General features: G+C 40.6%; 1 protein-coding gene across 12 annotated transcripts in view; it reads right to left on the reverse strand.

The window, feature by feature from the left end:
* Positions 1-22,122, reverse strand: part of LOC110977314 (protein unc-13 homolog B-like) — a 134,590-nt gene extending 112,468 nt beyond the window's left edge. For 5 of the 12 annotated variants that reach the window (XM_087137465.1, XM_087137469.1, XM_022231304.2 and 2 more), the window contains exons 1-2: positions 21,291-22,120; positions 16,453-16,482 (exon numbers count right to left, since the gene is read on the reverse strand). In XM_087137465.1, the coding sequence (XP_086993591.1) occupies positions 16,453-16,482; positions 21,291-21,312 (52 nt within the window). In that variant the 5' untranslated portion in view covers positions 21,313-22,120. Of the gene's footprint in view, positions 1-16,452; positions 16,483-21,290 lie in introns of all 12 variants that reach the window. The other 7 variants (XM_087137462.1, XM_087137464.1, XM_022231301.2 and 4 more) reach the window with 4 other exon arrangements.
* Between the last annotated feature and the right edge of the window lie 217 nt (positions 22,123-22,339).

Here is a 22,339-nt window from a genome sequence, read left to right on the forward strand (position 1 = left end):
CCCCTCCCCCCCTTACGGAGAATGCATTAGTTTATTGCTTGCAGTTCCCTGGGGTCGTTTCTTGCTTCTTGTAAAGTCTCACTACCTTTTTCAACAAATTTCCTAAGTGGTGACTTATAATATTTTTACTTCATTAAGGGGTTATGTGGTTGCATTTTTGGTCACATCTACATGTGGTACATACATGTATATACACGCATGTGGGCCTGCATACAAACATTGACCACTTACAGTAGGTTAATGACACTTTGTAACTCTGCTGATAGTTCAGTTCATTACTGTTGGGAGGTTTTCTTAGTCATAGGCTGAGTTCGGGCGGCTTGTTCTCGTATGTTCAGGAACAGCTCGATTTGTTGTTTGTGGGTTGGCTGCTCGAACGCTGGGAATGTACAACTGGTTGCAAGCAACATGCAACATGGCGGCCTCCTTGTACATGTACATTCTTCGAGAGTTAATGTTTGAGCTAACTTCTTTTCCATTAAAAAAAATCATATCTGTCATGGAAAATTATTGATGTTAATTGTGCAAAACTTTCCATTGTCTCCAGTTTTGCAGCTTTTCAAAAATCAAATCTCACAGGTTTTCGCGTGTGTTCGTGTAAACCCTGACGAGGAGGTGGTGTGTGACCTTGTTCCAAGAACAGTGTTCTGGGTCATGTTCCTACCATTCGAGCGCGAGAACGCAAAACCTGTGACAAGAAAAGGCCACCCGAACTCGACAAGAGGCCTCATACTAACTACATGTGCACATACCGGTACGGGCAAACTTTCACAGCATTACATGTGTAGGGGATGATTTCCATGGTTAGGCAAGGTGAGACCGAATTGTGGGGATTGTCCCCGAAACATCTATGATTCCAACAATGTCTGTTTCAACACATTGTTGAAAGTTGGGACCAATTCAGTTGTGGGGATTGTGGTCCACGTAACATTTGTAATCCCAACAATGTCTGTTTCAACACTAGTCCCCACAACCACAAAACAAGTACTGTACACATTTACCAGCAGGCTGTAATGCATATTCAACGTAGTCAAATAGTCAATTCTATTGAATATTCAAACACTTCAAGCATTGCAGTAAAGTTTCAAGACCACATTGTTAACCACATGCTGCCGGGTGGTTTGAAAAATGCAGTGCACACATCCGGACTAATTTCAAGATTTTCAGTTTTCAAAAATCTTCAAAAATTCATCATTTCAAAAAATGGACGTTTACACCCACATGAACTACTGTCTGGTGGCCACTCTAGCCTGACAGACAAATATATCTATTGACGCCTGAGTATTTCAGCCAGGCCTGCAGCCTTGTAAAAAAGAGCCCAGATTGTGCGGTATTATGTAACTTTCATTCACAAACCTGGCACAGTGCACTGCTGACGTCTTTTCAACAGATTAGCGTGCAGCGGTGCTGTGGGTCTCATCGCTGCGGTGGTGGAGAACTTTTGTCCCCGGTGGTAATCCACTCGCACTAAATGCCCAAAACCCTGATATACTGTTTCAAAACAAGGCTGTAATGCCCAGCAGCTCAGTCTTGTGTGCTGAGTATGGTCTTTTATTACAAGGCCTAGCTCTTTTGTTCTGGTTTCGGGCTCCCCGGCTTCGTGTATAAAGCCTATGTGCTCAAAAACGGGTCCCCCAGCAGCAAGTGGTTAATACCGGAACTGCTTTTGGCACATGTTAAATGAAAGATATTCATGTTATAGGCTCACAGCCTAACCCTTATAGAAAGGCCCGGAAAGGTTACACCAAAAAGTTCCAATTTTCTGGCCCACCAAAAACAATTTTGGTCCCCCCTAAACAAAATTAGTTCTGGATTCGCCATTGAGTACAGCATACATATTGTAGGAATCGATCAAAAAGCTGCAAGGGCACTGCCTGTCAGCGTACGGTACGTGTACAGATATACATGTACATGTGTAATGCTTCTAGTCCACTTGTTATCTTATTTAACAATGTGTGCAGATGAGGCAGCCACTCTTTCCATTCTGATTTTTATTTCGTACTGACCAACAGACCTACATTATTTTAAAAAACCCACTATTACAAACTAATTTCTATTTTATAAGTACATGTAAATGGGGGCAAAGGGAAAGTGAGAAGCCCAGTCAAGAGAATTAAAATACAACTTACAAGTAAACACCCTGAGAAACCTTAATTTTCCTCCTCCGAAATCTGAAACTGATCACCCATTTTGTGGCATGTCTGATTTGCTCTGTCTAATTTGCGAGATAGGAACCAGCTCATTTGAATATCAGGTGTTTCCACTGTCCATGCAGCCCTAATTTCAATTACAAGAGAACAGCATGACAGAGGACTTGACCCTGCATTTGTTTACCCCGTGTGCTACACGTGCCGGAACAACAGCTTAAATTACTTGGCTATTTTTTTTCCTCGTTAATGACTTTTTTTGGCTGAAAAATATTCAAGAACTAAACTGAGTTACATGTACCAGTACCCCTGTATGTGGTTTACTTGGAGGCAACTTTTCACACTTTTAGGGGGCAGATCGATTTGCCTCACAATAGCAAATGCCACTTATAAATATTTGTACAAAACAGGGGCGAGAACCTTGTCTCCCACAGCTGTATTTGACAAGGTGTTTGCTGAAAGGTAAACGTTTTCAGAAAACAAACAAGGGAAGTTCAAGACCAAAAAAATCCCACGTAAACGATGGTGGCACAACATAAACATGTAATTTTCGTTACAGTCCACATTTCCTGCCCACCATTTGTGATGTTGTTTTCTTCTGTACAAATTATTACCCTTAAGTGTAAGTACCGGTATATTCGATACATGTCAGAAGTTTGGATAAAATTTGCCTCTTGTAATCCGCACCCTCTGTAATTGATAAAAAGTTTCTGTCCACATGGTATGATCACGTACAAGTAAATGGCAGTGATTCGTGATCTCAATAAAGGCATGTGTACGTTGAACACATACATGTACCATACCTGAATGTGATTTAATACTCGTACCACACATGCCAGCATGTGCATGTAGTGCGCATCCAATGTACGTAGATTAAAGCGCATACATGTGTACTGTAGTACTTCATAGTGGAAACATGGAGAAATGGTAGACAGATGTAATAAATGTACGACAGGCAGCCACGTTGGGATTTTGTTTTTCTTTCTTTCTTTGGGCTAATTCACTGGCACACATCTCCATGGAAACAAAGAACATGCTCCTTGGATGGTTGCCATGGGAATAACTGACATTCAGAATGATCACCAAATGAAGTTACATGTAAAAAAGCTTACAACTGGAAGAATAGTGCAAAGAGGGTACTGACACTGAGTGAGATAAGATTGTACATACACGTACATGTATATTGTACCAGTACATAATGTACCCATATGCTGTAAGCTTCAACACTTGATTGAGTATCTCATTATTAAAACTGGGCCGACAATGTTCACTTCCTTTAAAGTCTGCGGTAGCTTCTGAAAGCAGGTTGCCCTGCAGTGGTGACAACAAGCAAAGGGGCTATAGCCTAGATTGTGTGCTTGGTCCCTTATACATGTACATGTAGTGAACCTCCTCCGGACGGCACAAACAGTGTTTCTGCTGCCGTGTGCCCAGTGTGACGCATCACGCATACTAACAAGCCCAGTGTCACCTGCAGACTGTAAACCAACACACAGGGACAAGGGGGGGGAGACTATTCTGAAGAGGGCCCAGAGAGAATGAAGGACAATTAGAGGCCGGCGTGGCCAGTATCGAGTGCAAATATGCATCAACTCCAATTATGCTCATGCAATTTGCCGTGAAGGGGTTTTTCTCCTCTCCACGATAAACACTGTACAATAACGTATGCAAGCCTTCTTCGCTTGTTATATTTATTGGCCCTTGTGGCCAGATGCTGCCCTTGATCTGTTTACGATAAACACTGTACAATAACGTATGCAAGCCTTCTACGCTTGTTAAATTTATTGGCCCTCTTGGCCAGATGCTGGCCATGATTTATTTGATTCATTAAGGTCCTCTCAATTAAACTTCAGACAAGAGAACAGAAAAAAATGCACTGTGTGTCTGCATACACGAGGTCAACTAGTGCTCATTATATTTTATTATAATTAACATTTGTTGTTTTGAAACACTCTCAGAATGTAAATGTTTAATGTGCATAAACAGCGGACAAATCTGATGACTTCGGAAAAACTGAAACAGAGATAAAAATACAGAACATGCAATTACCGGTACTAGTAGGCCTAGTATAAGTTCACACAAATGTTAAGTGTCAGAAAAACAACTGATACACTACATGTACAGTTGTACATGTATTACCCAGACATATGCAATTTGCATTTGACAAAAAAGCACCCAAAAAAATTTGCACCAAATTTTAAGAAAATGCCACCCATTGGCAACCTGCCAGTGCACTGTAGGAATCCACTCACACCAAGTGCCATGTATAAAATGCAAATCCTGATTCACATGTACAGTAGATGTCCCCGAGTTCAAATGTATCACAGCTGGTTCTAGTAGTGTATACTTCATATCAACAAAAAGACAAGTTTCACAACCCAGTATGTGTGCAGTATGAATCTGCCGTTACAGAGCATTATGGTTCAAAAATCTGCAAATAAAGAAAGATGAGACGACGGTGTGCCATTTTTCAATGTTCCAAGCAAGCATGGACATGTACATGTGCTGTATTCAATATTTGTTGTGTTATTTGTAAAGTGTTAGTGTGTTGTTGTCTTTGTGGAACTTTGTTTATTCGTAACTGGGGACCCCCACTCGACAAGCACTGCTTCTTGGGGGCCCCCAATCACATACACTCTGTAAAACTGGTTCTATGGAATAATATTATGTGGAAAATAAAGTGAATTAATCTACTGAACTACTACGAAATACAATGATCTTTAGCCCTAATTTTCTGCATAACGGACCTAATCCAAAGGCACAAATGACTTTGAGTTACTTGCATGTAATTGTACAGCGCATTCAATTCTTTCACTCCACGCTTAACCGTGTAAGGACAACTGCGTTAGATTTGATACTCTCATGGACATGTTGCGCCTACTCTATCTGGCCTGACCTGAGTAACCAACCTGCTGATGAGCAAGTTATTTGGGGAGGTGGTGGTACATGTGCCCAACGATGCAATGCCAAAACATGGGGTATTAAATGAACAATTTGTGAAGGGAAAGTTGATGATGCTGTAATTGCATGTTGTGGCAAAAAAAGGTTCAGGTCAAGTAAGTTGTGCGAAATAAAGACCGGATACATGCACACGTGTACGATGTGCACGTACAGTACAAGTCGGGGTGCGTGGATGTCGGTTGCTTTGGACAGTATGAATTCATTTTGGAAATTTAATCTCTGCATAACCTCTTGACCCAGCTGGGGCACCTCAAGTAACCTGAGATTACCACATGTGACGCCATCACGATTAAGTGTGAGGCAGGTAATCAAAAACACTGGTACACATACCAGGACAATACAAAACAAAACAAACTGACCAATACAAAACCGGAGACAAAAACGGAGTCAGAGCTGAGGTTGAAAACATAGTTTCCACCTCTTCCTGTTGCCACGTCAACTATTAATCCCAGTAAGGATTACCTTCTCCTACGTAGTGCCCATTCTCCAATTCAGCCATGCACATAACCATTTATTCATTTCCTAAATTCTATTGACCCTGAAAAGTGAAAATTATGGCAAAACCACAAACGTACAGTATAAAGAAATTTTAAGTGACAAACAAAGCAGCAACAAACAAGTGCTTACTGAAAACATCATGCAACGTGACAAGTACCCATACGCCTACTCATACATGTATAGTCACAAACACTGTACATGAACATGTACACAGGCACTTGCAAAAGCATAACCATCTTTGAACCACTGTCACTCTCTTCCGTTTTTCTAGTTAATACATGTAGGCCCTAGTAAAAAGAAGTTAATTAACTTGTTTTGCTGTTGTGGTGCACATGCTGCATGGCTTTAATGAAATTACAACATCCCCTCCGCTCAAAACAGGCAACCCACATTTGACATCTTCCAAGGTTTTGTCCATTACAGGATAGCCTCAACTTCAAATCCAATCGACTACTTGATTTCCAGCTGTGCAGGTAGCCAGTTTATTTAAAAGAAGACACAGTCCCCTTGACATTAAAAAGCCAAAGGTCTGTCTCACAGGTCCAATTGCAAAATTTTTTGTGATTTGCTTCTCTGTCTGCCATTGACAAAACAAATTATTTCTGCACGTCTGAACATGATGGGAGATTTGCCGGAGGAAAACTGCAACTCCCTTGTGGTTGATTAAAATCTTTCAAAGATTGCAACAATTTTCAACTTGACCATTGAACCCCAGGAGTAACAAAGAGAAGAAACGCCAATTCTAAGGTACACCCAATGCAAGCCGCACTGAAAAATTCTTCCAACACACATGATGTACATCCAATAAATGAGCTGAGCTTGTCTCAGGGGCGATGGAAGTTTGGGTTCATCATTGCCATGATAATTGAATATGACAATCACTGCAATTGGTTTCAATGTACATGTGTACATGTGCCTGTACGTAGCTAAGCACTCTGGCAGAAACAGGGATCTTACAGAATCGCTTTACAGAAATTGGAGTGGTGTACGCTCAGGTTCGCTTTGTGAAATTGGATTCTGAAGAATATCATTGCCTCCGGCACTTTTTCTTTCCCTTTGGTTTGTGTTGCTAGTAATGCCAGTGGCTGTCGACAAAACAAGAAAATTGGGAATCGTATGGAATACTTGGGAGGATTAGGATCAAATCCAAGCGTAGGCTCCCCTCGAAAAAAAAAAGAAGCAGTCCTCCATGAGAAATGTGTCGAGAAAGGGCTTGCTGAAACACTTGCAGGGATATGGAAGTAATATCAGGGGATTTTCCTGTACGGGGCGTAGGAGTGACAATCGGGGCCTTCTATGTTCTGTCAATTCTACCGTCTCTGCTGTCACACTGGAGGAGAAATGCGCGGGGTATTGACGCTGGATTTTGTTTCTCTGACGCGAGTGCTTTCAATGTTCCCATCAAGAATGGGTGAATGCAGAGGGGAAAAAAGTAGGGGAAGGCCAGACGATCTGATTTTGGCTTTTCAGCTTTCTTCTTGGGCTCGCATTGTGTGCTATCCAAATACGTGCGGGTTCAATGCATGTTATGTCGTGAACATGAAAACAACATGCTTGTTACCCACAAAAATAGGTCCGATTTCTTTTCCTCCATTCTTCTGAGAAGTGAATTATATGGGACAGGATATGTGCAGGAGTGATACATGTACCTCCTACCTCCATGTACCTCTAAGGTCACGTATTGTTCTCTGGTCTAGTTCTCCGGTCTACTTCTCTCCAATGTCCAGACAAAAAAAACAAGAGTGGTTTCAACAGCTGGCGGCAGAAGTGGGAGGGGGGGAAAATACAGCAGAGGGGCCCATGCCCACCTGCCTCCCACATTCTGCAGGTCCCACCTGTACAATGGGGTGGGGCTTAAGTAATGGATTGGTCTTTCAATGGCTGATGCCCGATGGTCTCACATTGACAGCATGACAGCACAGTAAATGGAAAAAAATTGAAAAAAGCACTGGTCAAAGTTTGTTTTGTCAAACAATGTCCAGTGGACTAGTGAAGATTCCTAGTGAAAAAATAAGCTACATGTAACTTGCCCAGCGGGCTAGTTAAAAAAAAAGCTGTAGGTCAAAGCCTGCTTCTGGTACATAAATAAAATTCAATATGAAACATATGTATCAAAATCAGATCCTCATGAAAAAAATCTTGTTCTCTTAAATTATTTGCACAATCTTCTTTTAAAAATTTTTTACCTACATGTAAATCTTAACTTTAAGCTTCTACAACCCAAATTTAAAATATCTCTGTTGCATTTTTGGCTACTGTACGTGTCCCTTATCTCAAGAAACAAGGTTTCCTACAGGAACTACCTCTAAAAGTGCAGATACCAAGTTTTTTTTCCACTTTCTAAAAAACGGGCAAATTTAAAAACACAATTTCCTTTTATTTTTCACTGACCACGGTACATGGTCATAGAGCTATTAAATACAAAGAGTCAGCACATGCAGAGATCAAAAGGGTCAATGATGGCCACCGCAAGCCCTGCACGTGCTGCAAAGACAAAACAAATTCTGTGCCGCTTGCGGGTTATAAGGAATGCTTGGAGTTGCATTTGCAAAGGATCGTGGGTACCACACATGCGTGTCCGTAACACTTCCAAATGTTTAACATGGCTGCCTTGAGACGGAAACCATCGTCATCGGAGGCTTAAATTTCGATAATTATAGTGATTGTTCTAATGTTCCAATGACAATGAAAGTATGGTTACGTCTTTACATCCCCAAACCGTCTCTCTTAACAATAAACAGAATTACTAACTAATACAAACTCTCCAAAAACTACACACAAGAAAACTGAGAGAATGTAGCTGGTCCAGAGGAAAATAAAAACACAAAAAACATGGGAAGATTTGTTGTCCTTTCTCCCCTCCTGCGGCACATTTCCACCTTCTTTTAACCGTAGGAACCACTAGGATTGCGACTTATGATATAAAAAACACAGTTCATATTTTGGGTATTTGTTCTCTTCCGCCGGAACCACAAAATGTCATAACTGACTTTAAAAATGTCTGACTTTTACCAAATAACCACCGCTGATTAGGAATTTTCAAGCACATCTGTGGAGATCACTCGCTGACTCCTGAGGACTACTGAAGAGAACTATGCATTCCCCGTGCATCTTTTCCATCATTTATTTACTTCAGTATGCCGTAGCGAAACATGGCGGGTATGTAAGTCTACATGTACCTGGCGGTGGCGATCACTGTGTAGAAAGAATGTCTAAGGGTCTTCAACACTGAGGCTGGTAACAGGGCCTTAACTATGGAGCCGACCGGAGCAGTTAATCGGATTACGGTCTGTGGGGACTTTTTTCAAACTCCTTGTGTTTGATAACTCCATGGTACCATTTACCAAGGCCACATCCAAACTCTATGGCTATGGCTTAAACTAATGTACATGTATGTACCTTTGGGAGCTGCTGGCCAATGGCTGCATCTATTTTCCATAGACACAAGTGCTATGTACATGTAAGCTGTAGCCAAGTACATGTACATGTACCGGTAATTTGGGAACAACATGTGCATGCAGTATCAATTAAAGGGACCAAGTTGCAGAAATTTTTATTAGAATACTCGAAATTGCACCTTTCTATTTCAATCAAACTTATTTTCAAGTTTTGTTCTGCTATCCTTTTCGGGTTTTATGCAGATATGAATTTACATATTCATAAGTAAAAGTGTTATGTAATCCAATGCACTAAACCTCAATGTTGCATTGATGTGAACACAAAAAGTTGCTAGATCCTTTGTACCGGCAGGCCCTACTTTCCTATGGCAATATGGCAATAAGTCAGTGAGCAATCTTTTCTCAGAGATGTTTTCAAAGAGCCGATTTGGGGTTCAAAATTTGAATATGGAAACATGCAAACTGAATAGCGTCTTCCTGGCTTACATCACACTAACAGCGCCTTCACATATCTGGAAAAGCTTGGTCAATTTTGAATATTTAAAAAAGTACACTTCACAGTTCCCTTAACTCCAAAAAATTTTCACTTTCCAAGCACTGAAGAAGAGTTTAAACATGCACAGAAAGTTATTCTTAGAAAAACATTGTGATTGCATGGAGCCTTTAAGCGTGCCACACATTTATTTCATGTACATGTACTGCTCACACGTGTCCGTGCTCAGTAAAACCATAGGTTTCGCATGACCTGTTCCAGGTACAAGTACTAGGGTCTAGCCAAAGCAGTCATTTTGGCGTCTCTTCAATTAGCAAGAGTAGTCATCTGGGCAAGTCATCAGCAACAAATCTCCATCTTTTATTCATCGATGGCAGCGTAAATGCACCAGCTAGGACAGATGAAGCATCAAGTCTCCGGCTTCTCATTACATTTTGGGGTGTTGTTTTCCCCGTCTCGGAAGGGTAGTGAAGTCAGTTACCATCAAGGCTGAATAATGAATGACAAAATGTTATTCTTTGACAAGTTGACAGGTACATGTATCAAACCTGGCCGGCTTCCTATGATCCTACTGGTACAGTGCCCGTCTGGAGGGACAGACACATTCATCTGCTTCACTGAGTGATTGGAGGAATGAAACAAGCAATAACTGTTTCCCAGCTCTTGCATTTTCCCCTTCTGTTGAAGTCTCACATAATGTATGAAACGGCAAATCCGAATGAATCTCGGCAGACATATGGAAACATCCATGCTTTACACATACCAGTACGTCTGTTTTCAGCCCACTGGAGCAAACTGTACTCGATTTACAAGCAGAGTCTTCAGTGCACGTTTTGTATCATCTTGAGTACAGGCAACAACAAACATTTTTGGCACTCCCACTTTGAAAACTTGACACTTTGCTAAAAATGAACAAGAACAGGAACGTACCGTATGTAAACATACTCATACACGTTTGTCCACACTTTACAAAAATGTGTGTCAAGACATAAACAAGACATAAAAAGTACTGCATAAAATTAGAGAATTGATAATTGCTGTATAAAATTATTCATGCAGAAAATTCCTTTGTAGTGGTATCAAAAGAAAAAATCTCTCCTCAAACCTGCCGGCCCCTTTACACATCTTTGCACACGTCACCAAGTTTACTTTGTAAAATTTTGCACACGTCACCAAGTTTACTTTGTACAATTTTGAATTCAATTGTTTTTATTCTGTAAATAACGTGTACATGTACCGGGTATGTGCATGTACAGTACATCCTTTCACAGAATGCCTAGTCACGTATGTTCAGTCCCCATAGACTGTGCATGAATTTAGTTTGTGTATTCGCGCACGCACAATAATGACATACATGTATGGTCGTCAGCCTGAAAAATTATTCTAGAAGACGCCGCATAGCAGGGGTAACCCATGTGAGGGATTTGTACTGCCATATCCCTCAAAGACCTTGTGTGAAAAATCTCCAGAAAAGAATCAAAGAAGAGGAAGATATCAATTTTACGGCATAGGATAATAATGAAAACATTTTCGTGTTTTTTTACCTACATGTAACTATCTAATTTTCACAATTTTGCCAGGTTTACCTTCAAATAATTTTGATGCAACATGAAAGACTAGAAACTCTTATGAACAAAAAAGATGAGTACTTCTAGCAAGAAAACCTCATCTCTGAAATTTACTTTGTTTATTCTTTGGGACCCAGTTTCTATATTTTTAACTTGAAGTAGTGCCCAATTTTCACACTTTTGTTGAATTTCCCTCAGGTCATCAGTGATATTGTTCGAAAGACTGATGAATTGTTTGTATCCATCAGCTCATTTCTTCAAGATCAAGAGCCATTTGTCTGAAATACGGTTCATTTTTCATGCAGATTCAAATTTCCGCACTGAGTCTGACAGCAATAAAAAATGAGATGTCCGGATTTTGGGCATGGCACACACACTCATACCTTGATACGAGTGTGTTTGGGTATGAGTTGACTTTTACTGCACTGCAATACACTAACGTCAATTGCCCGACTAAAAGGCACTTACTAAAACTTTCTGTTCTCATTCATGTATCCTTCTTGCATGATACATACTTATTAGAGTGTTCATGATATTCCTCACCATTCACAAGTAAAGAAATATCAAGGAAAACCCGACAAAACTAAAAAAGCTCTAAAATTATGGCTTCAGTTCCAACTTCTGTTACTTTGGAGGTACTCATGTGATAAAGACGGGCAAAAATTTGACAGAAAATATATGGATTTTTATTATGTGCGAGTTAGCAAAGGGACTTCGAGTGTTTAAATTCTGATTGGTATGAGGGGGAGACAATGATATCTGAGCATGACGTTGTTCAATTAATTTTGGGGTCATACTGCCTGAGTCAAGGGTCATTTCATCTGGCTTCTGGCTTTAATGAGATTCAGTACACAAAAAGTAAGTGAGGGGTTTCGATCATACGTGTAGTAAAGAACTATACAAACATACTGGGGATACTGGTGTACTGCATGCACTGTACAAAATGCCCAGTCATAGGGTAGGGGGATGCATATTACAGTGTGTGTGTGTCAGCCTATCCCATGCGTGACTCGATGTGACCACAGCAAGATAGGCAAGAGAGTTATTACCCATGGGGGGGGACCACTACAATTTGCATTTGCCATGGAGGCCACGTGTGCATGCCATTGACCAGCTCTCTCACTGAGATGGCACCATCTTTGGATAAGGGCCGGCGAAACACTCGTGCCACCATGCGGAATCGCTATGGTGATGGACGTCCATGAAAACTACACATGTACTACGGTACCGGTACATACATGTACTAATAAATGTACGGTACATCAGGGGCACATACAGTATGCTGTAGGCCTTATATTGTGCGTTTACGATGTAGGCTTCACCAATAACGTTGCTGAAATAATACACTGGGCCAAGAAGTGTTCTTGATGCACTTCGACCAGACAACTGGCAGACTCCCTCATCACACTACAGGCCCATTTGTCAGTCCTGCACAAATGAAAATGTAGGAGCAAAGCTCTGAGAGTTTTGGATAAATATCTCTCGGTTCGGGCCAAAAAGCTTTTCAGCTGTTCAAGTGTCTCTCATCCAACGACATGAGTACGCCAAGTTCCCCTCCATCATCATCCCTTATGTACTGTACCGTTTCCTCTTCATCTTCCTATGCAAAGCCCTAACGGATAACCACCCTCCATTCCCACAGAGTACCAGTGTGCAAACATCAGACCTACAATGCATATGTACATGTAGCTCTGGTCATTTTTCTTCATGCATGGCTATGTTGACACTGTTGACAGGGACGAGGGCTGTGCTTCAAGTAGACACAGGACTGTCCGGTTCCTAACACGATGGAGGAAGGCTAACACCTACCATATCTTAAAACTGTAAACAAATCTACATGTAGCTACATGTAGGCCTACATGTACGTATGCCGGTATAGCCATACGGCTTTGTCAGTGAAATCCCTGTACCAGTAAACTTACATGTACAGACATGTACAGGTACAGTACGTATGTACATGTACCCGTATTGTGCTCAAATTCACTTCTTTTGTTAATTAAAAAACTCCACACCCTCCAAGCCCAGATGAAACCTCACCATTTTTTTGTTTAATTACCGAACCATTCAGTACTGAGGCTACCAGTATATGGTAAAAGTACATACGTGTACATTGTACACTGCACATGTACATGTACCTGTGTAAATGCTGAGCAATTTCAACAAATTTGTCACAGGTTTGTTTAGCAGGTGAATTCTCTACAAATTTGGCATCACTGAGATACATGAACCACACAAATAAACTGTTTGGGACTATGTACATGTACATACATGTAACCAAGTACATGTCCAGTATGTTTTCATACATAAATGAACTCAAACACTGCATACAGCAGACACACAGTGATATGGAATAGGTAGTTTTATTAACTTCTGAAGAGGGAGTACACTATGTACACATTGTCAGTTCTGTGGTTCATCATGCAACCCCACCACAGTTGTATCCATAGATAGCAATCTGTGTGTCACTGTGGAACCTTTTAGAAAAGCTCTGCTGAAGGGTGGAGATTATACAGTGGAGAGTCTATGGAGCTAATCCATCATACAGCAGAAAGACAAACAGTTTCAGGAGTGGCTTAATTAAAGTATGTTCAGTACATAAAGCAGAGCTTTCATCAGTTAGTTTGTTAATTAGTGGTACAAAACCAGTGGTTTTGCCTAGGTTCCGTTCAATGTCTTCAACAAGGGTTTTTTATTTTTTTTGTTTTTTCTCTTAGATTCCAAGCTCCTGCAGTAGAAATGGGATTAACTGAGCCTACATGTACACATTGTAGGTGTATGTACCGGTATCTGGCAAGGTTTGGCATTAGGCAGTCCCTGGATGCTCTTGGACAAAGCCCTCGCTTCCCCCTCTCTCTGACAGTTAACACCATTCAATTCCCAAGTATACACATACGCACAAGCAAACAGGCAGATATGAAATGTCAATTTTCCCAAACCACTTTCCGTGGCTCGGCGACACTTTATCGCAGATAGCGTTAAAGAGCGTTGCTAGGGAGTGACGTCATGGTACATGGATGTGAATTGGCCCACGGCAAAGTCAGTATCTACGTGTATAACTTCCTTCTTAGGTTGCGCGTGTGAGTTTTTGTGGGTACCTGATAATTTTGCTGTGAGACCTGAGCAGGGATGTTGTCGCTGGCGAAAATCCACCTGACAGAGATATCCGCCATGAGACCACAAGGCTTTAAAAGTTGCTGCTGAAACGTGTCACACACTTTTAGCAATCACCTCCGGGTGGAAACAAAATTCTCGGCAGCCTAGGGGAAACATCAGAGCCTCCACTCTCCTGAACTTGAAACCGAGAGACTTATGCACAGCAGAATGGGCCAGGCAAAGACAAACAGGATTTCGCCACTGTTTCCCACAGCAAACAGATCAAAAATAGCACAAAAACTGTTGCCACAAGGCAAAACTTTGCCCAGGTGAAGAAACAAGTGCTTTAGCAAACACCTCAAGGCTTTATGCTTCTTGTTTACAGTGGAATCACAGAAAAGAGTGGATTAATTTGCTTTGCTGTCTTCTGGAAGCCTTTTGTTTTATCAGAAACAAAGAGACTGAGCACAGAGCGACATGTATTAAAAACTAGCGGTAGAGCGCTGACTCATGTACATGTACAAAGTGAAGCCTGCTGGGCGCATCCATGTCTGTGCATACACATAGGGGAAAACTCAAAATTTTGTACCGCTTTTGTACAGCTATATGTATTCTAAAACACTTATGTTAGCAAAGCCAATATGCAAAAACTACCTTACAATCAGCAAAGGAACATTTGATTTTGCTCTGCCTAAATCAACACAAATGCATGCACTGCAGATAACGTTGCCATGACATTTCTAACTGGAGTTTAGCGATACCCAATGCGCGTTGCATTTAGAATACATAATTCAATATTCATTGTATCTGATTCTGAATGTTCTACAAGCACGCACATGGATTCAAAATGTCTGCACCCAGGACGGCGTCAAATTTTTTCTGCGCAGAGAAGTTAACGTTCTAGTAATTCAATAAAGTTCCGTAACTGAGAGTCAAATAAAAGAGACAATTTTAAGAACTGAATCCATTCAAAACTTATTTGATAAACCTGAAGGCTGCAAAGCAGTTACTATGTACCGGTGCACCATACCAGTGCATTAATGTACTGCTTACCACAGCATTTTGTCTCCTTATCTCCCTCCATTATATTTTACTTTATCCCACAAGGCATTCCCTAGAGTCAGACGTCTTCAATACCAGAGCCACGATTGAAATGCTGTGGACAGGACAAATATAGACATGACCGAATCCACTGGCTATGGCTTGTAGCAATGTACACATCCATGAGAAACAGCTACCGGCATGGTTGCAGCAAATGGTTCCCATGGGCTCCCACCACACTACTAGCCGCAACGATTTTTTGGAATAATGCATAAGAGGCCATGGCCATTTACTCAGACAAAGTTCTGTCATCAACTTGCCTGGCGAAAAGTCATCACCACCAGTGACCCATTTCAGGGGCCTGCTGGGCATAAATGGTATTTGCCCAGCCAAAATTGGGTTGCCGGCCAAAAAGTCAATGCAAATATTACGCTGCTTGCGGCTGGCTCTTTGCCCATGCCAGCTTGGCGGACAAAACTTCCACAGGCAATGGGCTACTCCAGGCCCTGAGGCACCATTATTTGATGTGTGCTCGCTTGTTTGGCAAGTTACAAAAGCCTACTACCGCTACAGTGGCACACCCAAGGGGGACCTCAGGGAAACCCCTTTCCTCAGAAAACCCCTTTCCATCCCCAACACAGTGTACATGTACCTTACATTCCACTACATGCACGTACATCATGAGCTACTGTACATGTTCACACTTTGGGGTAAATTATGATCCCAGGTTTTTGCACTTAACAATGTACTTATACCGGAAGTACGGTAGGCATCGTGAAACATGAAGTAGGCCTGCATGTAAATCAGATCAGCCAGCTCCCTCCAATTATGACAAATCCTGGTTGTGCCACTGGCCTACTGGTCAAAGAGGAATGTGTACATTCAACCTGTGCAAAGGCTTGGTAGCACCGCAGCAATGGCTCATAATTCTGGGTGCCATGTAACATAGCGGTAAGTCTAAATGTACCCTGCTTAGCAGCAAGCAAGAAGGTGACATTGTGCACTGATCATCACGGCAAGCAATTTAACGCCTAATGATCAGCCCACCTGCACAACTTGACAATTTCCAAATAAAATTGTTGGCATACTGGTGCATGAAGAAACTGAATAAAATATAGAGCTGGATGGTCAACTTTAACTGCACATTTGCTTCAAGACAAGGCTGGTTACGGGAATTCTAATGCTATTTGGCAATTTATGCAATAAATCGAGGTCCTTGGACCAATCATAAAACAGTTTGAGGTTGGTCTTACCTGCTGGTCCATCCAAGACGGCCTTTTTGACTGCAAAAGACAAGAAAGCAGAAAGTAAACCATCAGCATGTGTACATGTATAAATTTCAACAAAACACTGTAAAAATGAAGATCTCAGTTTCTTTTTGTTTATTTGTAAAATGAACTTCAGAGTTAAGCATGCCTATTTAAATTTATGCAGTATCGCTGATCTGTTTTACATTTATGTGAATTTTGAAGCGATTATGCTAGAGATGAACAGAATAGATCTGCAGTGTGATACGCTTGAGGAAACTGTGGCCGAGAAATTCTTTTCAGCTTCTTTGATAGCCCTACTGCCAGAGAAAATGACATGTCACATTTTGTCAAAATAATATACCGGTGGTGTTTGCCGTTTTGATTACCCCTGATATTCTGTTAGCAGCCTACGAACATATCGATATTGAACACGTAAACATGAAATCTAACATTTTTAAAACACACATTCAAAATGGATGATTGTTGACCTTTGGACATCAGAAACATCAGTTATAAAATCAATGTTTTTCATGTCTGGAACCTGCTTTGAATTTAGTCTTCTGACTCCTTTCAATTGGTCTGACCAGAAAATTAGCAGATACATGTACATGTATACATGTACAATATAAGAAACTTTATTGCATGTATTGGGACAAAAGTTTATCTCTGCCTGGTTTAAAACTGCAACTGTAACTAGTACACAATCCACACACATTATAAATATTGTTGAAGCAATGGACAGTTTTAAACATGGTCTGATATCAATACAACAATTTATTAGGATGCATCTGGCTCATGTACACTGTATATGTACATGTACATGCCCTGTACTGGCATGCCAGTAACTTCACAGTCAAATTGCTAGTACATGTATTGGGCACCCTTACTTTGTAAAAACCAAGTTACTGGAATCTTTTTCACAGCATTTGGTTCAGTTGATATTGGGATCAATTAAGTTTGTTGAGGGCATACTGTACATGTACTGTACATGATTATACATAAATGTACATTATGTATACTATGTGCTCATTTCAAGAGAATATTTTGCTGGTATCATCCACATTGCATACATGTACAAGATTTCAGCAATTAGTGTGTGTATTCACACTTGACCAGTGTATATTTGCTGGTACAAATATTTTGCTGGTTTTCCGACCAGCGTCAGATGCTTGCACACTGGTAAACGTTAAACTTAACCATTCCAATCATGTCAAAGACTTTAATTCATTCCATTCGATTCATTTCTTTGTATTACAATGGAACAGGTCGTAATTTGCTCAGCTATGGACAATTAAACTTCACATGATGAAACATAACGGAATTTTCCCACAATGATGTTAACGATGCTGCGGACAATGCAGCCATCCTCACTATCGACATTCATTTCACCTGCTAATGGGTTTTGGCTTTCTACTTGTGATGGGCGATGCTAGAAATAATGGGATTATTGATGTACTTTTCCTGATGGACCATTACATCGTTACGTGAGTAATTGTTATGCAATGAATATCAACTATGGCCAGCTCTGGATGGGTTGCGTCATCCGCACAGTGGACTGCGGGAATTAATGCGTAATTCAAAGCGTGACATAATTACACCATTAAAATTCAAAAGGAATAATGTGCATGCATGTTCTTAGCCTCTGTGAGCTTGTTTGATATACATGTATGTTTTTCTTTTCAACCTTTGCTAGCAACAAGTTGCTTTTCCAAGGCAGCTGTTGCTGTCTTGGTACACATTACATACATGTACAGCATCAGCATGACATATAATGTGCATGTTTTATCTGTAAGCAAACTTGAATTCTGAATTCTGATTGGTCAATCCATGGCAACAAACAGTGTGATACACTGCACGGTTTATAAATACAACTGTATCAAACCCCACATAAGGCACTATTCTAACTCAATGCATTGTGCTATTTTTATGCTAAAAGCAAAGCATTCAGCTGCAAAATTTACTGTAAATTGAAAGCTGGTGCGTTTGCACAATACATACCGGTATAGGCTCCTATAACATCTTTGCTGGGCTTCAAGTTTGCTTGAAGATAAAGTCACTATCACACTCACAAATAGGATCTAGTGCTTTTGCGAACGTGGGATCTACTGGATAGTACATGTACTTTCTGACAGTAGGCCAACTGGTAGTATATTCCCCAGCAAACATGGCAAAACTAGTGAAATGAGTGACTACCACATGCGGTTCTGCTGACCAATAGAACAACCAGAATTTGTGGGTCAAGTGTTGTAAATTGGTACATGTACTCTACATGTACATGTACATGTAGCTATTATTGAATGGGAAATATCAACCATCACAACAAATCTTTTAGTGTGTGCAAATTTTGCGAAATGAGTAGACAAGTCATTTTTTAAAGGGAAAAAAGAAATACTATAAAACTAAACTAAACGTGCATAAAAACATGTTTTGTAGACAAAAATTGCATAAAAGATTTTATACAACACTGGAAATAAAACAACAGCAACAAGTAAACTGAATGCAAAAGAGCGAAACAGAAACAATAGAAATCGCAACAAATTGTGCACATTTCTTGTTGAAAGAGAACACTGCAACACTGTATTATGGGGGATGAAGTGTGTGAATGTGACAGGTGAACAATGTATGAGATTGAGTTTGTTCAAATGACTTCTTGAGCAATTTATGAAGATAATTCAAAGGGGGTGGGACACCATGCACGACAAAAAAGGGGAGCAAATGGAAAATGGAAACAAAACATACATGTGTGAGCGGGCATATTTTAGTGATAATTTACACATGTATGTCTTCTGAATTATTAACTGGCCGGCTGGAAACAAAAGAGAAAGAAGGGGAAACAAGGTAAAGCTGCATACGAGTGTCTCCCTATCAAATGAATATTTTTTCAATTTAAATGCTTAACGAGAATGGGGTGGGGTGGGGCATGGGTAAGTACTTCCCTTCAATTGGCTACCTAATGGATCATTCTATAAATTTGGGGACCATTTTTTTTTAAATTGCCCTCTTTCATCTGAAGATTTTGTACATTCAAGACACATTTTTTAATGCCTTCCATCTCCAAGAGGGATTACGTTGTTTATTTATCTAGTTTTATTTTTGTGCATTTTTGTATTTTAAGTCATTTTTTATCTAGTGGTTTTTTGTATTTGTTGACATTTTTTTTTGGAGACCCTCTCGACAGTGATTGAGTTCGCTTTTAGGTTATCCGTCAGGGGTGTCAGTAAATATTGTTCCTATATGTTGGTATGTATCGGTTTTTGTATTTTGTGTTTGTTTTTGTACCCTGAGAAATAACAAACGAATAAATGAAAAGGTCAGGTGAAACAGGGACACCAAAGATGTCACTTTTTGGGGCCTCAGATTCATCCAAGTGCTGCATTTGTACATGTAGCAGGGATCTCGAAGGTATGACAGATGAGTTAATTGATTTGGATGCACTGGTTACTGTCTGATGTCAGGCCTCAACCTTAGCATTTGACTGATGTACAAATTCTAGTTAAAACTGCTGAGGGCTAGTAAAATGCAATTTTTAACTTGCCTGGCAGACTAGTACTTAAGAAAAGCCCCCTGTTTGAAACTGCTATTTGTAATATTTATAAAGACGAATAACATAAACATTGTGCAACTGATTGTTCATTGTTTATTATTAATTGTACAAAACAGTTTTAAATCTTCCCTTGTCAGTCTCAGAATTGACAGTAAGACTCCACAGTAATGTTGCAATAATGAAGTTGAAAAGACCTAGTCAAAGCTAGCCTTGCTAAAAAAAAAAAGGCAAGTGCACTAGTGAAACTTCCTGCGGACAAGTGAAAAAATAGACTGGTGATGTATCAGTTTTATCACTTGTTGACCAGACTCAACTGACCAAGAGAAACCAATGAGCTCCTGGTATCAAATCCTATGTGTAGCATACTGTAAAATGCAGCCACAATCTGAACATTACACAGTTTTCATGCAATCAGAATGACACACAGACACAAATTTAGATCTGATGAAGAAACAAGAGTTTCCTTTCTGAAAATAGGCATAATTAGACTTGAAAATACGGTACACAGACATCACTTGAAACCCTGTGTACAAACCACAAATGTGACTGGTCTAAAACTTTTAAATGTTTTTTTAAAGTAAATGCAACCGTATTCTCCAAGATAAATTTGACTTTTTGGGACATTTCATTGCTTTCTGATGACTGATGAACAACTACAGGTACCGGTACAAGGGAAAGTTAGTGATGTCTGTATATGAAAATCTTTCCAGAACTCTTTCCTTTCCAAAGGGCAATGCTTTCATCAAATCTGCTTTCACCTTCGCAATTTTGCATTTGTTATAATCTGTTTGCCATCCAAACTTTGCTTCACCGATGTTGCTTTTACAGTCCCTATCCAAGGTTCTGCAGTCTGCCACTGTATATCCCCCCCCCACCACCACCACCTTGGCAATGCTACTGTCGCACACCCATCGACAATGTGAACTGGAGCATGATATGAAAGTAGGCCTAGGCATGAAAGGAAGTCACACAGTTAACAACCTGATTACTACTACAGCCTAGGGTTAGGGCCTACAACATATGCCTCCTTCTGTTCAATTCAGCGGGGTTTTCCTGCAAAAAAAAAATGTCCTCTGGATTCAGTGTAAAGTTAAATTTGCAGACTCTGTAATGAGCATAGTGAGCATGTGTGAGCCTACCGGTGTAGCTGCCCTGCGCGCAGAAAGCGGTCAGCATCATGTTTTTGCAATGTTGTAGACCAGAGCTGATCAAGATATTCAAAGAAATTGTGTTGAGGAAAAACTGATTGATACTTTCTGACTGGACTATGCCCTGAAATACATGGGTTTTCTCTTACCACACACACAGAGTAAAGACATGTCGGCGGTTAGTGCAGCACGCAGGGGCGCCAGTCTCTGTGCACACACCTCCTCGATCCACCGATGTGCGTACGGTGTGTCTCCAGATGAGGATGATCGGACTACTTGGAAATAATATTGCCGAATTCAGACACCGCATAGCACCACAAAAACTCCATTAAATTCCGCGACACCGGCTGAGATTCATTATTTGCTGTCATTAGTTACGGCTAAGTCTGAACTGCTGTGAAAATCTGTCCAAATGAGCCGCACATCTCGAAAATCCAAGCCAAGTCGCTACGCTTTCCTACATGAAGTGCCCGGCCTTTCTCCGTGGGTTTAGATCAATCTGGTAACCAGAGTACACGGAAGAGAAGACACTGTAATGATACCTTGAGGATTTTCCTCTTCGCTCGCTTCACTAGGCACCAGTCTGTTTATCATTTTTATTTCGCATTTTATGCATCAGCTGCATGCAGGAGTTGTGTGCGCCTATGGGTAATGACGTCATGGGAGGTTGCCAGACTCCGCATCATCGATTATATCACTATCCTCATTGCGCAAGGTCATCCACATTTTGCATCGGCAATGAGCACAGTCAACATAAACGGATCGTGTTTGCAAAGATGGTGGCGTAATCAGTTTTTCACGTCGGCTCGACACACTGCCTACGTGTTTGAAGTCTGTATCGTAACTAAGGGGCACCCGGGGTCACGCACGTTTACAACGGGAATCTGAAAGCAAATTAAATTATTGCAGCTTATACATGTACACAGATTGTGTACATTTGCACTGGGGCCATGGGTACAACACCTCGTAGTTACGCCACTGTTATGTCAGTTTATTTTAAGCTCATTGTGAGAGACACGGTCGTGCGTTTTACTCTCTTTTACAACTGAAATGCTTATCTATTAAGCATCCTTATAAAAACAATTTTTATGTAGATGACCTTTCCTGTCGGAGTCCTTTATTTATATCCTATTAATTATGTCACGACCTTCGATATTCCACCTGTCATTTCTGCCGTGCGGGCAATGGAGATTTCAAT

Source organism: Acanthaster planci, linkage group LG05, assembly GCF_054643075.1.
Source record: "Acanthaster planci isolate LZ-2023a linkage group LG05, COTS_SCS, whole genome shotgun sequence".
Taxonomy (NCBI): domain Eukaryota; kingdom Metazoa; phylum Echinodermata; class Asteroidea; order Valvatida; family Acanthasteridae; genus Acanthaster; species Acanthaster planci.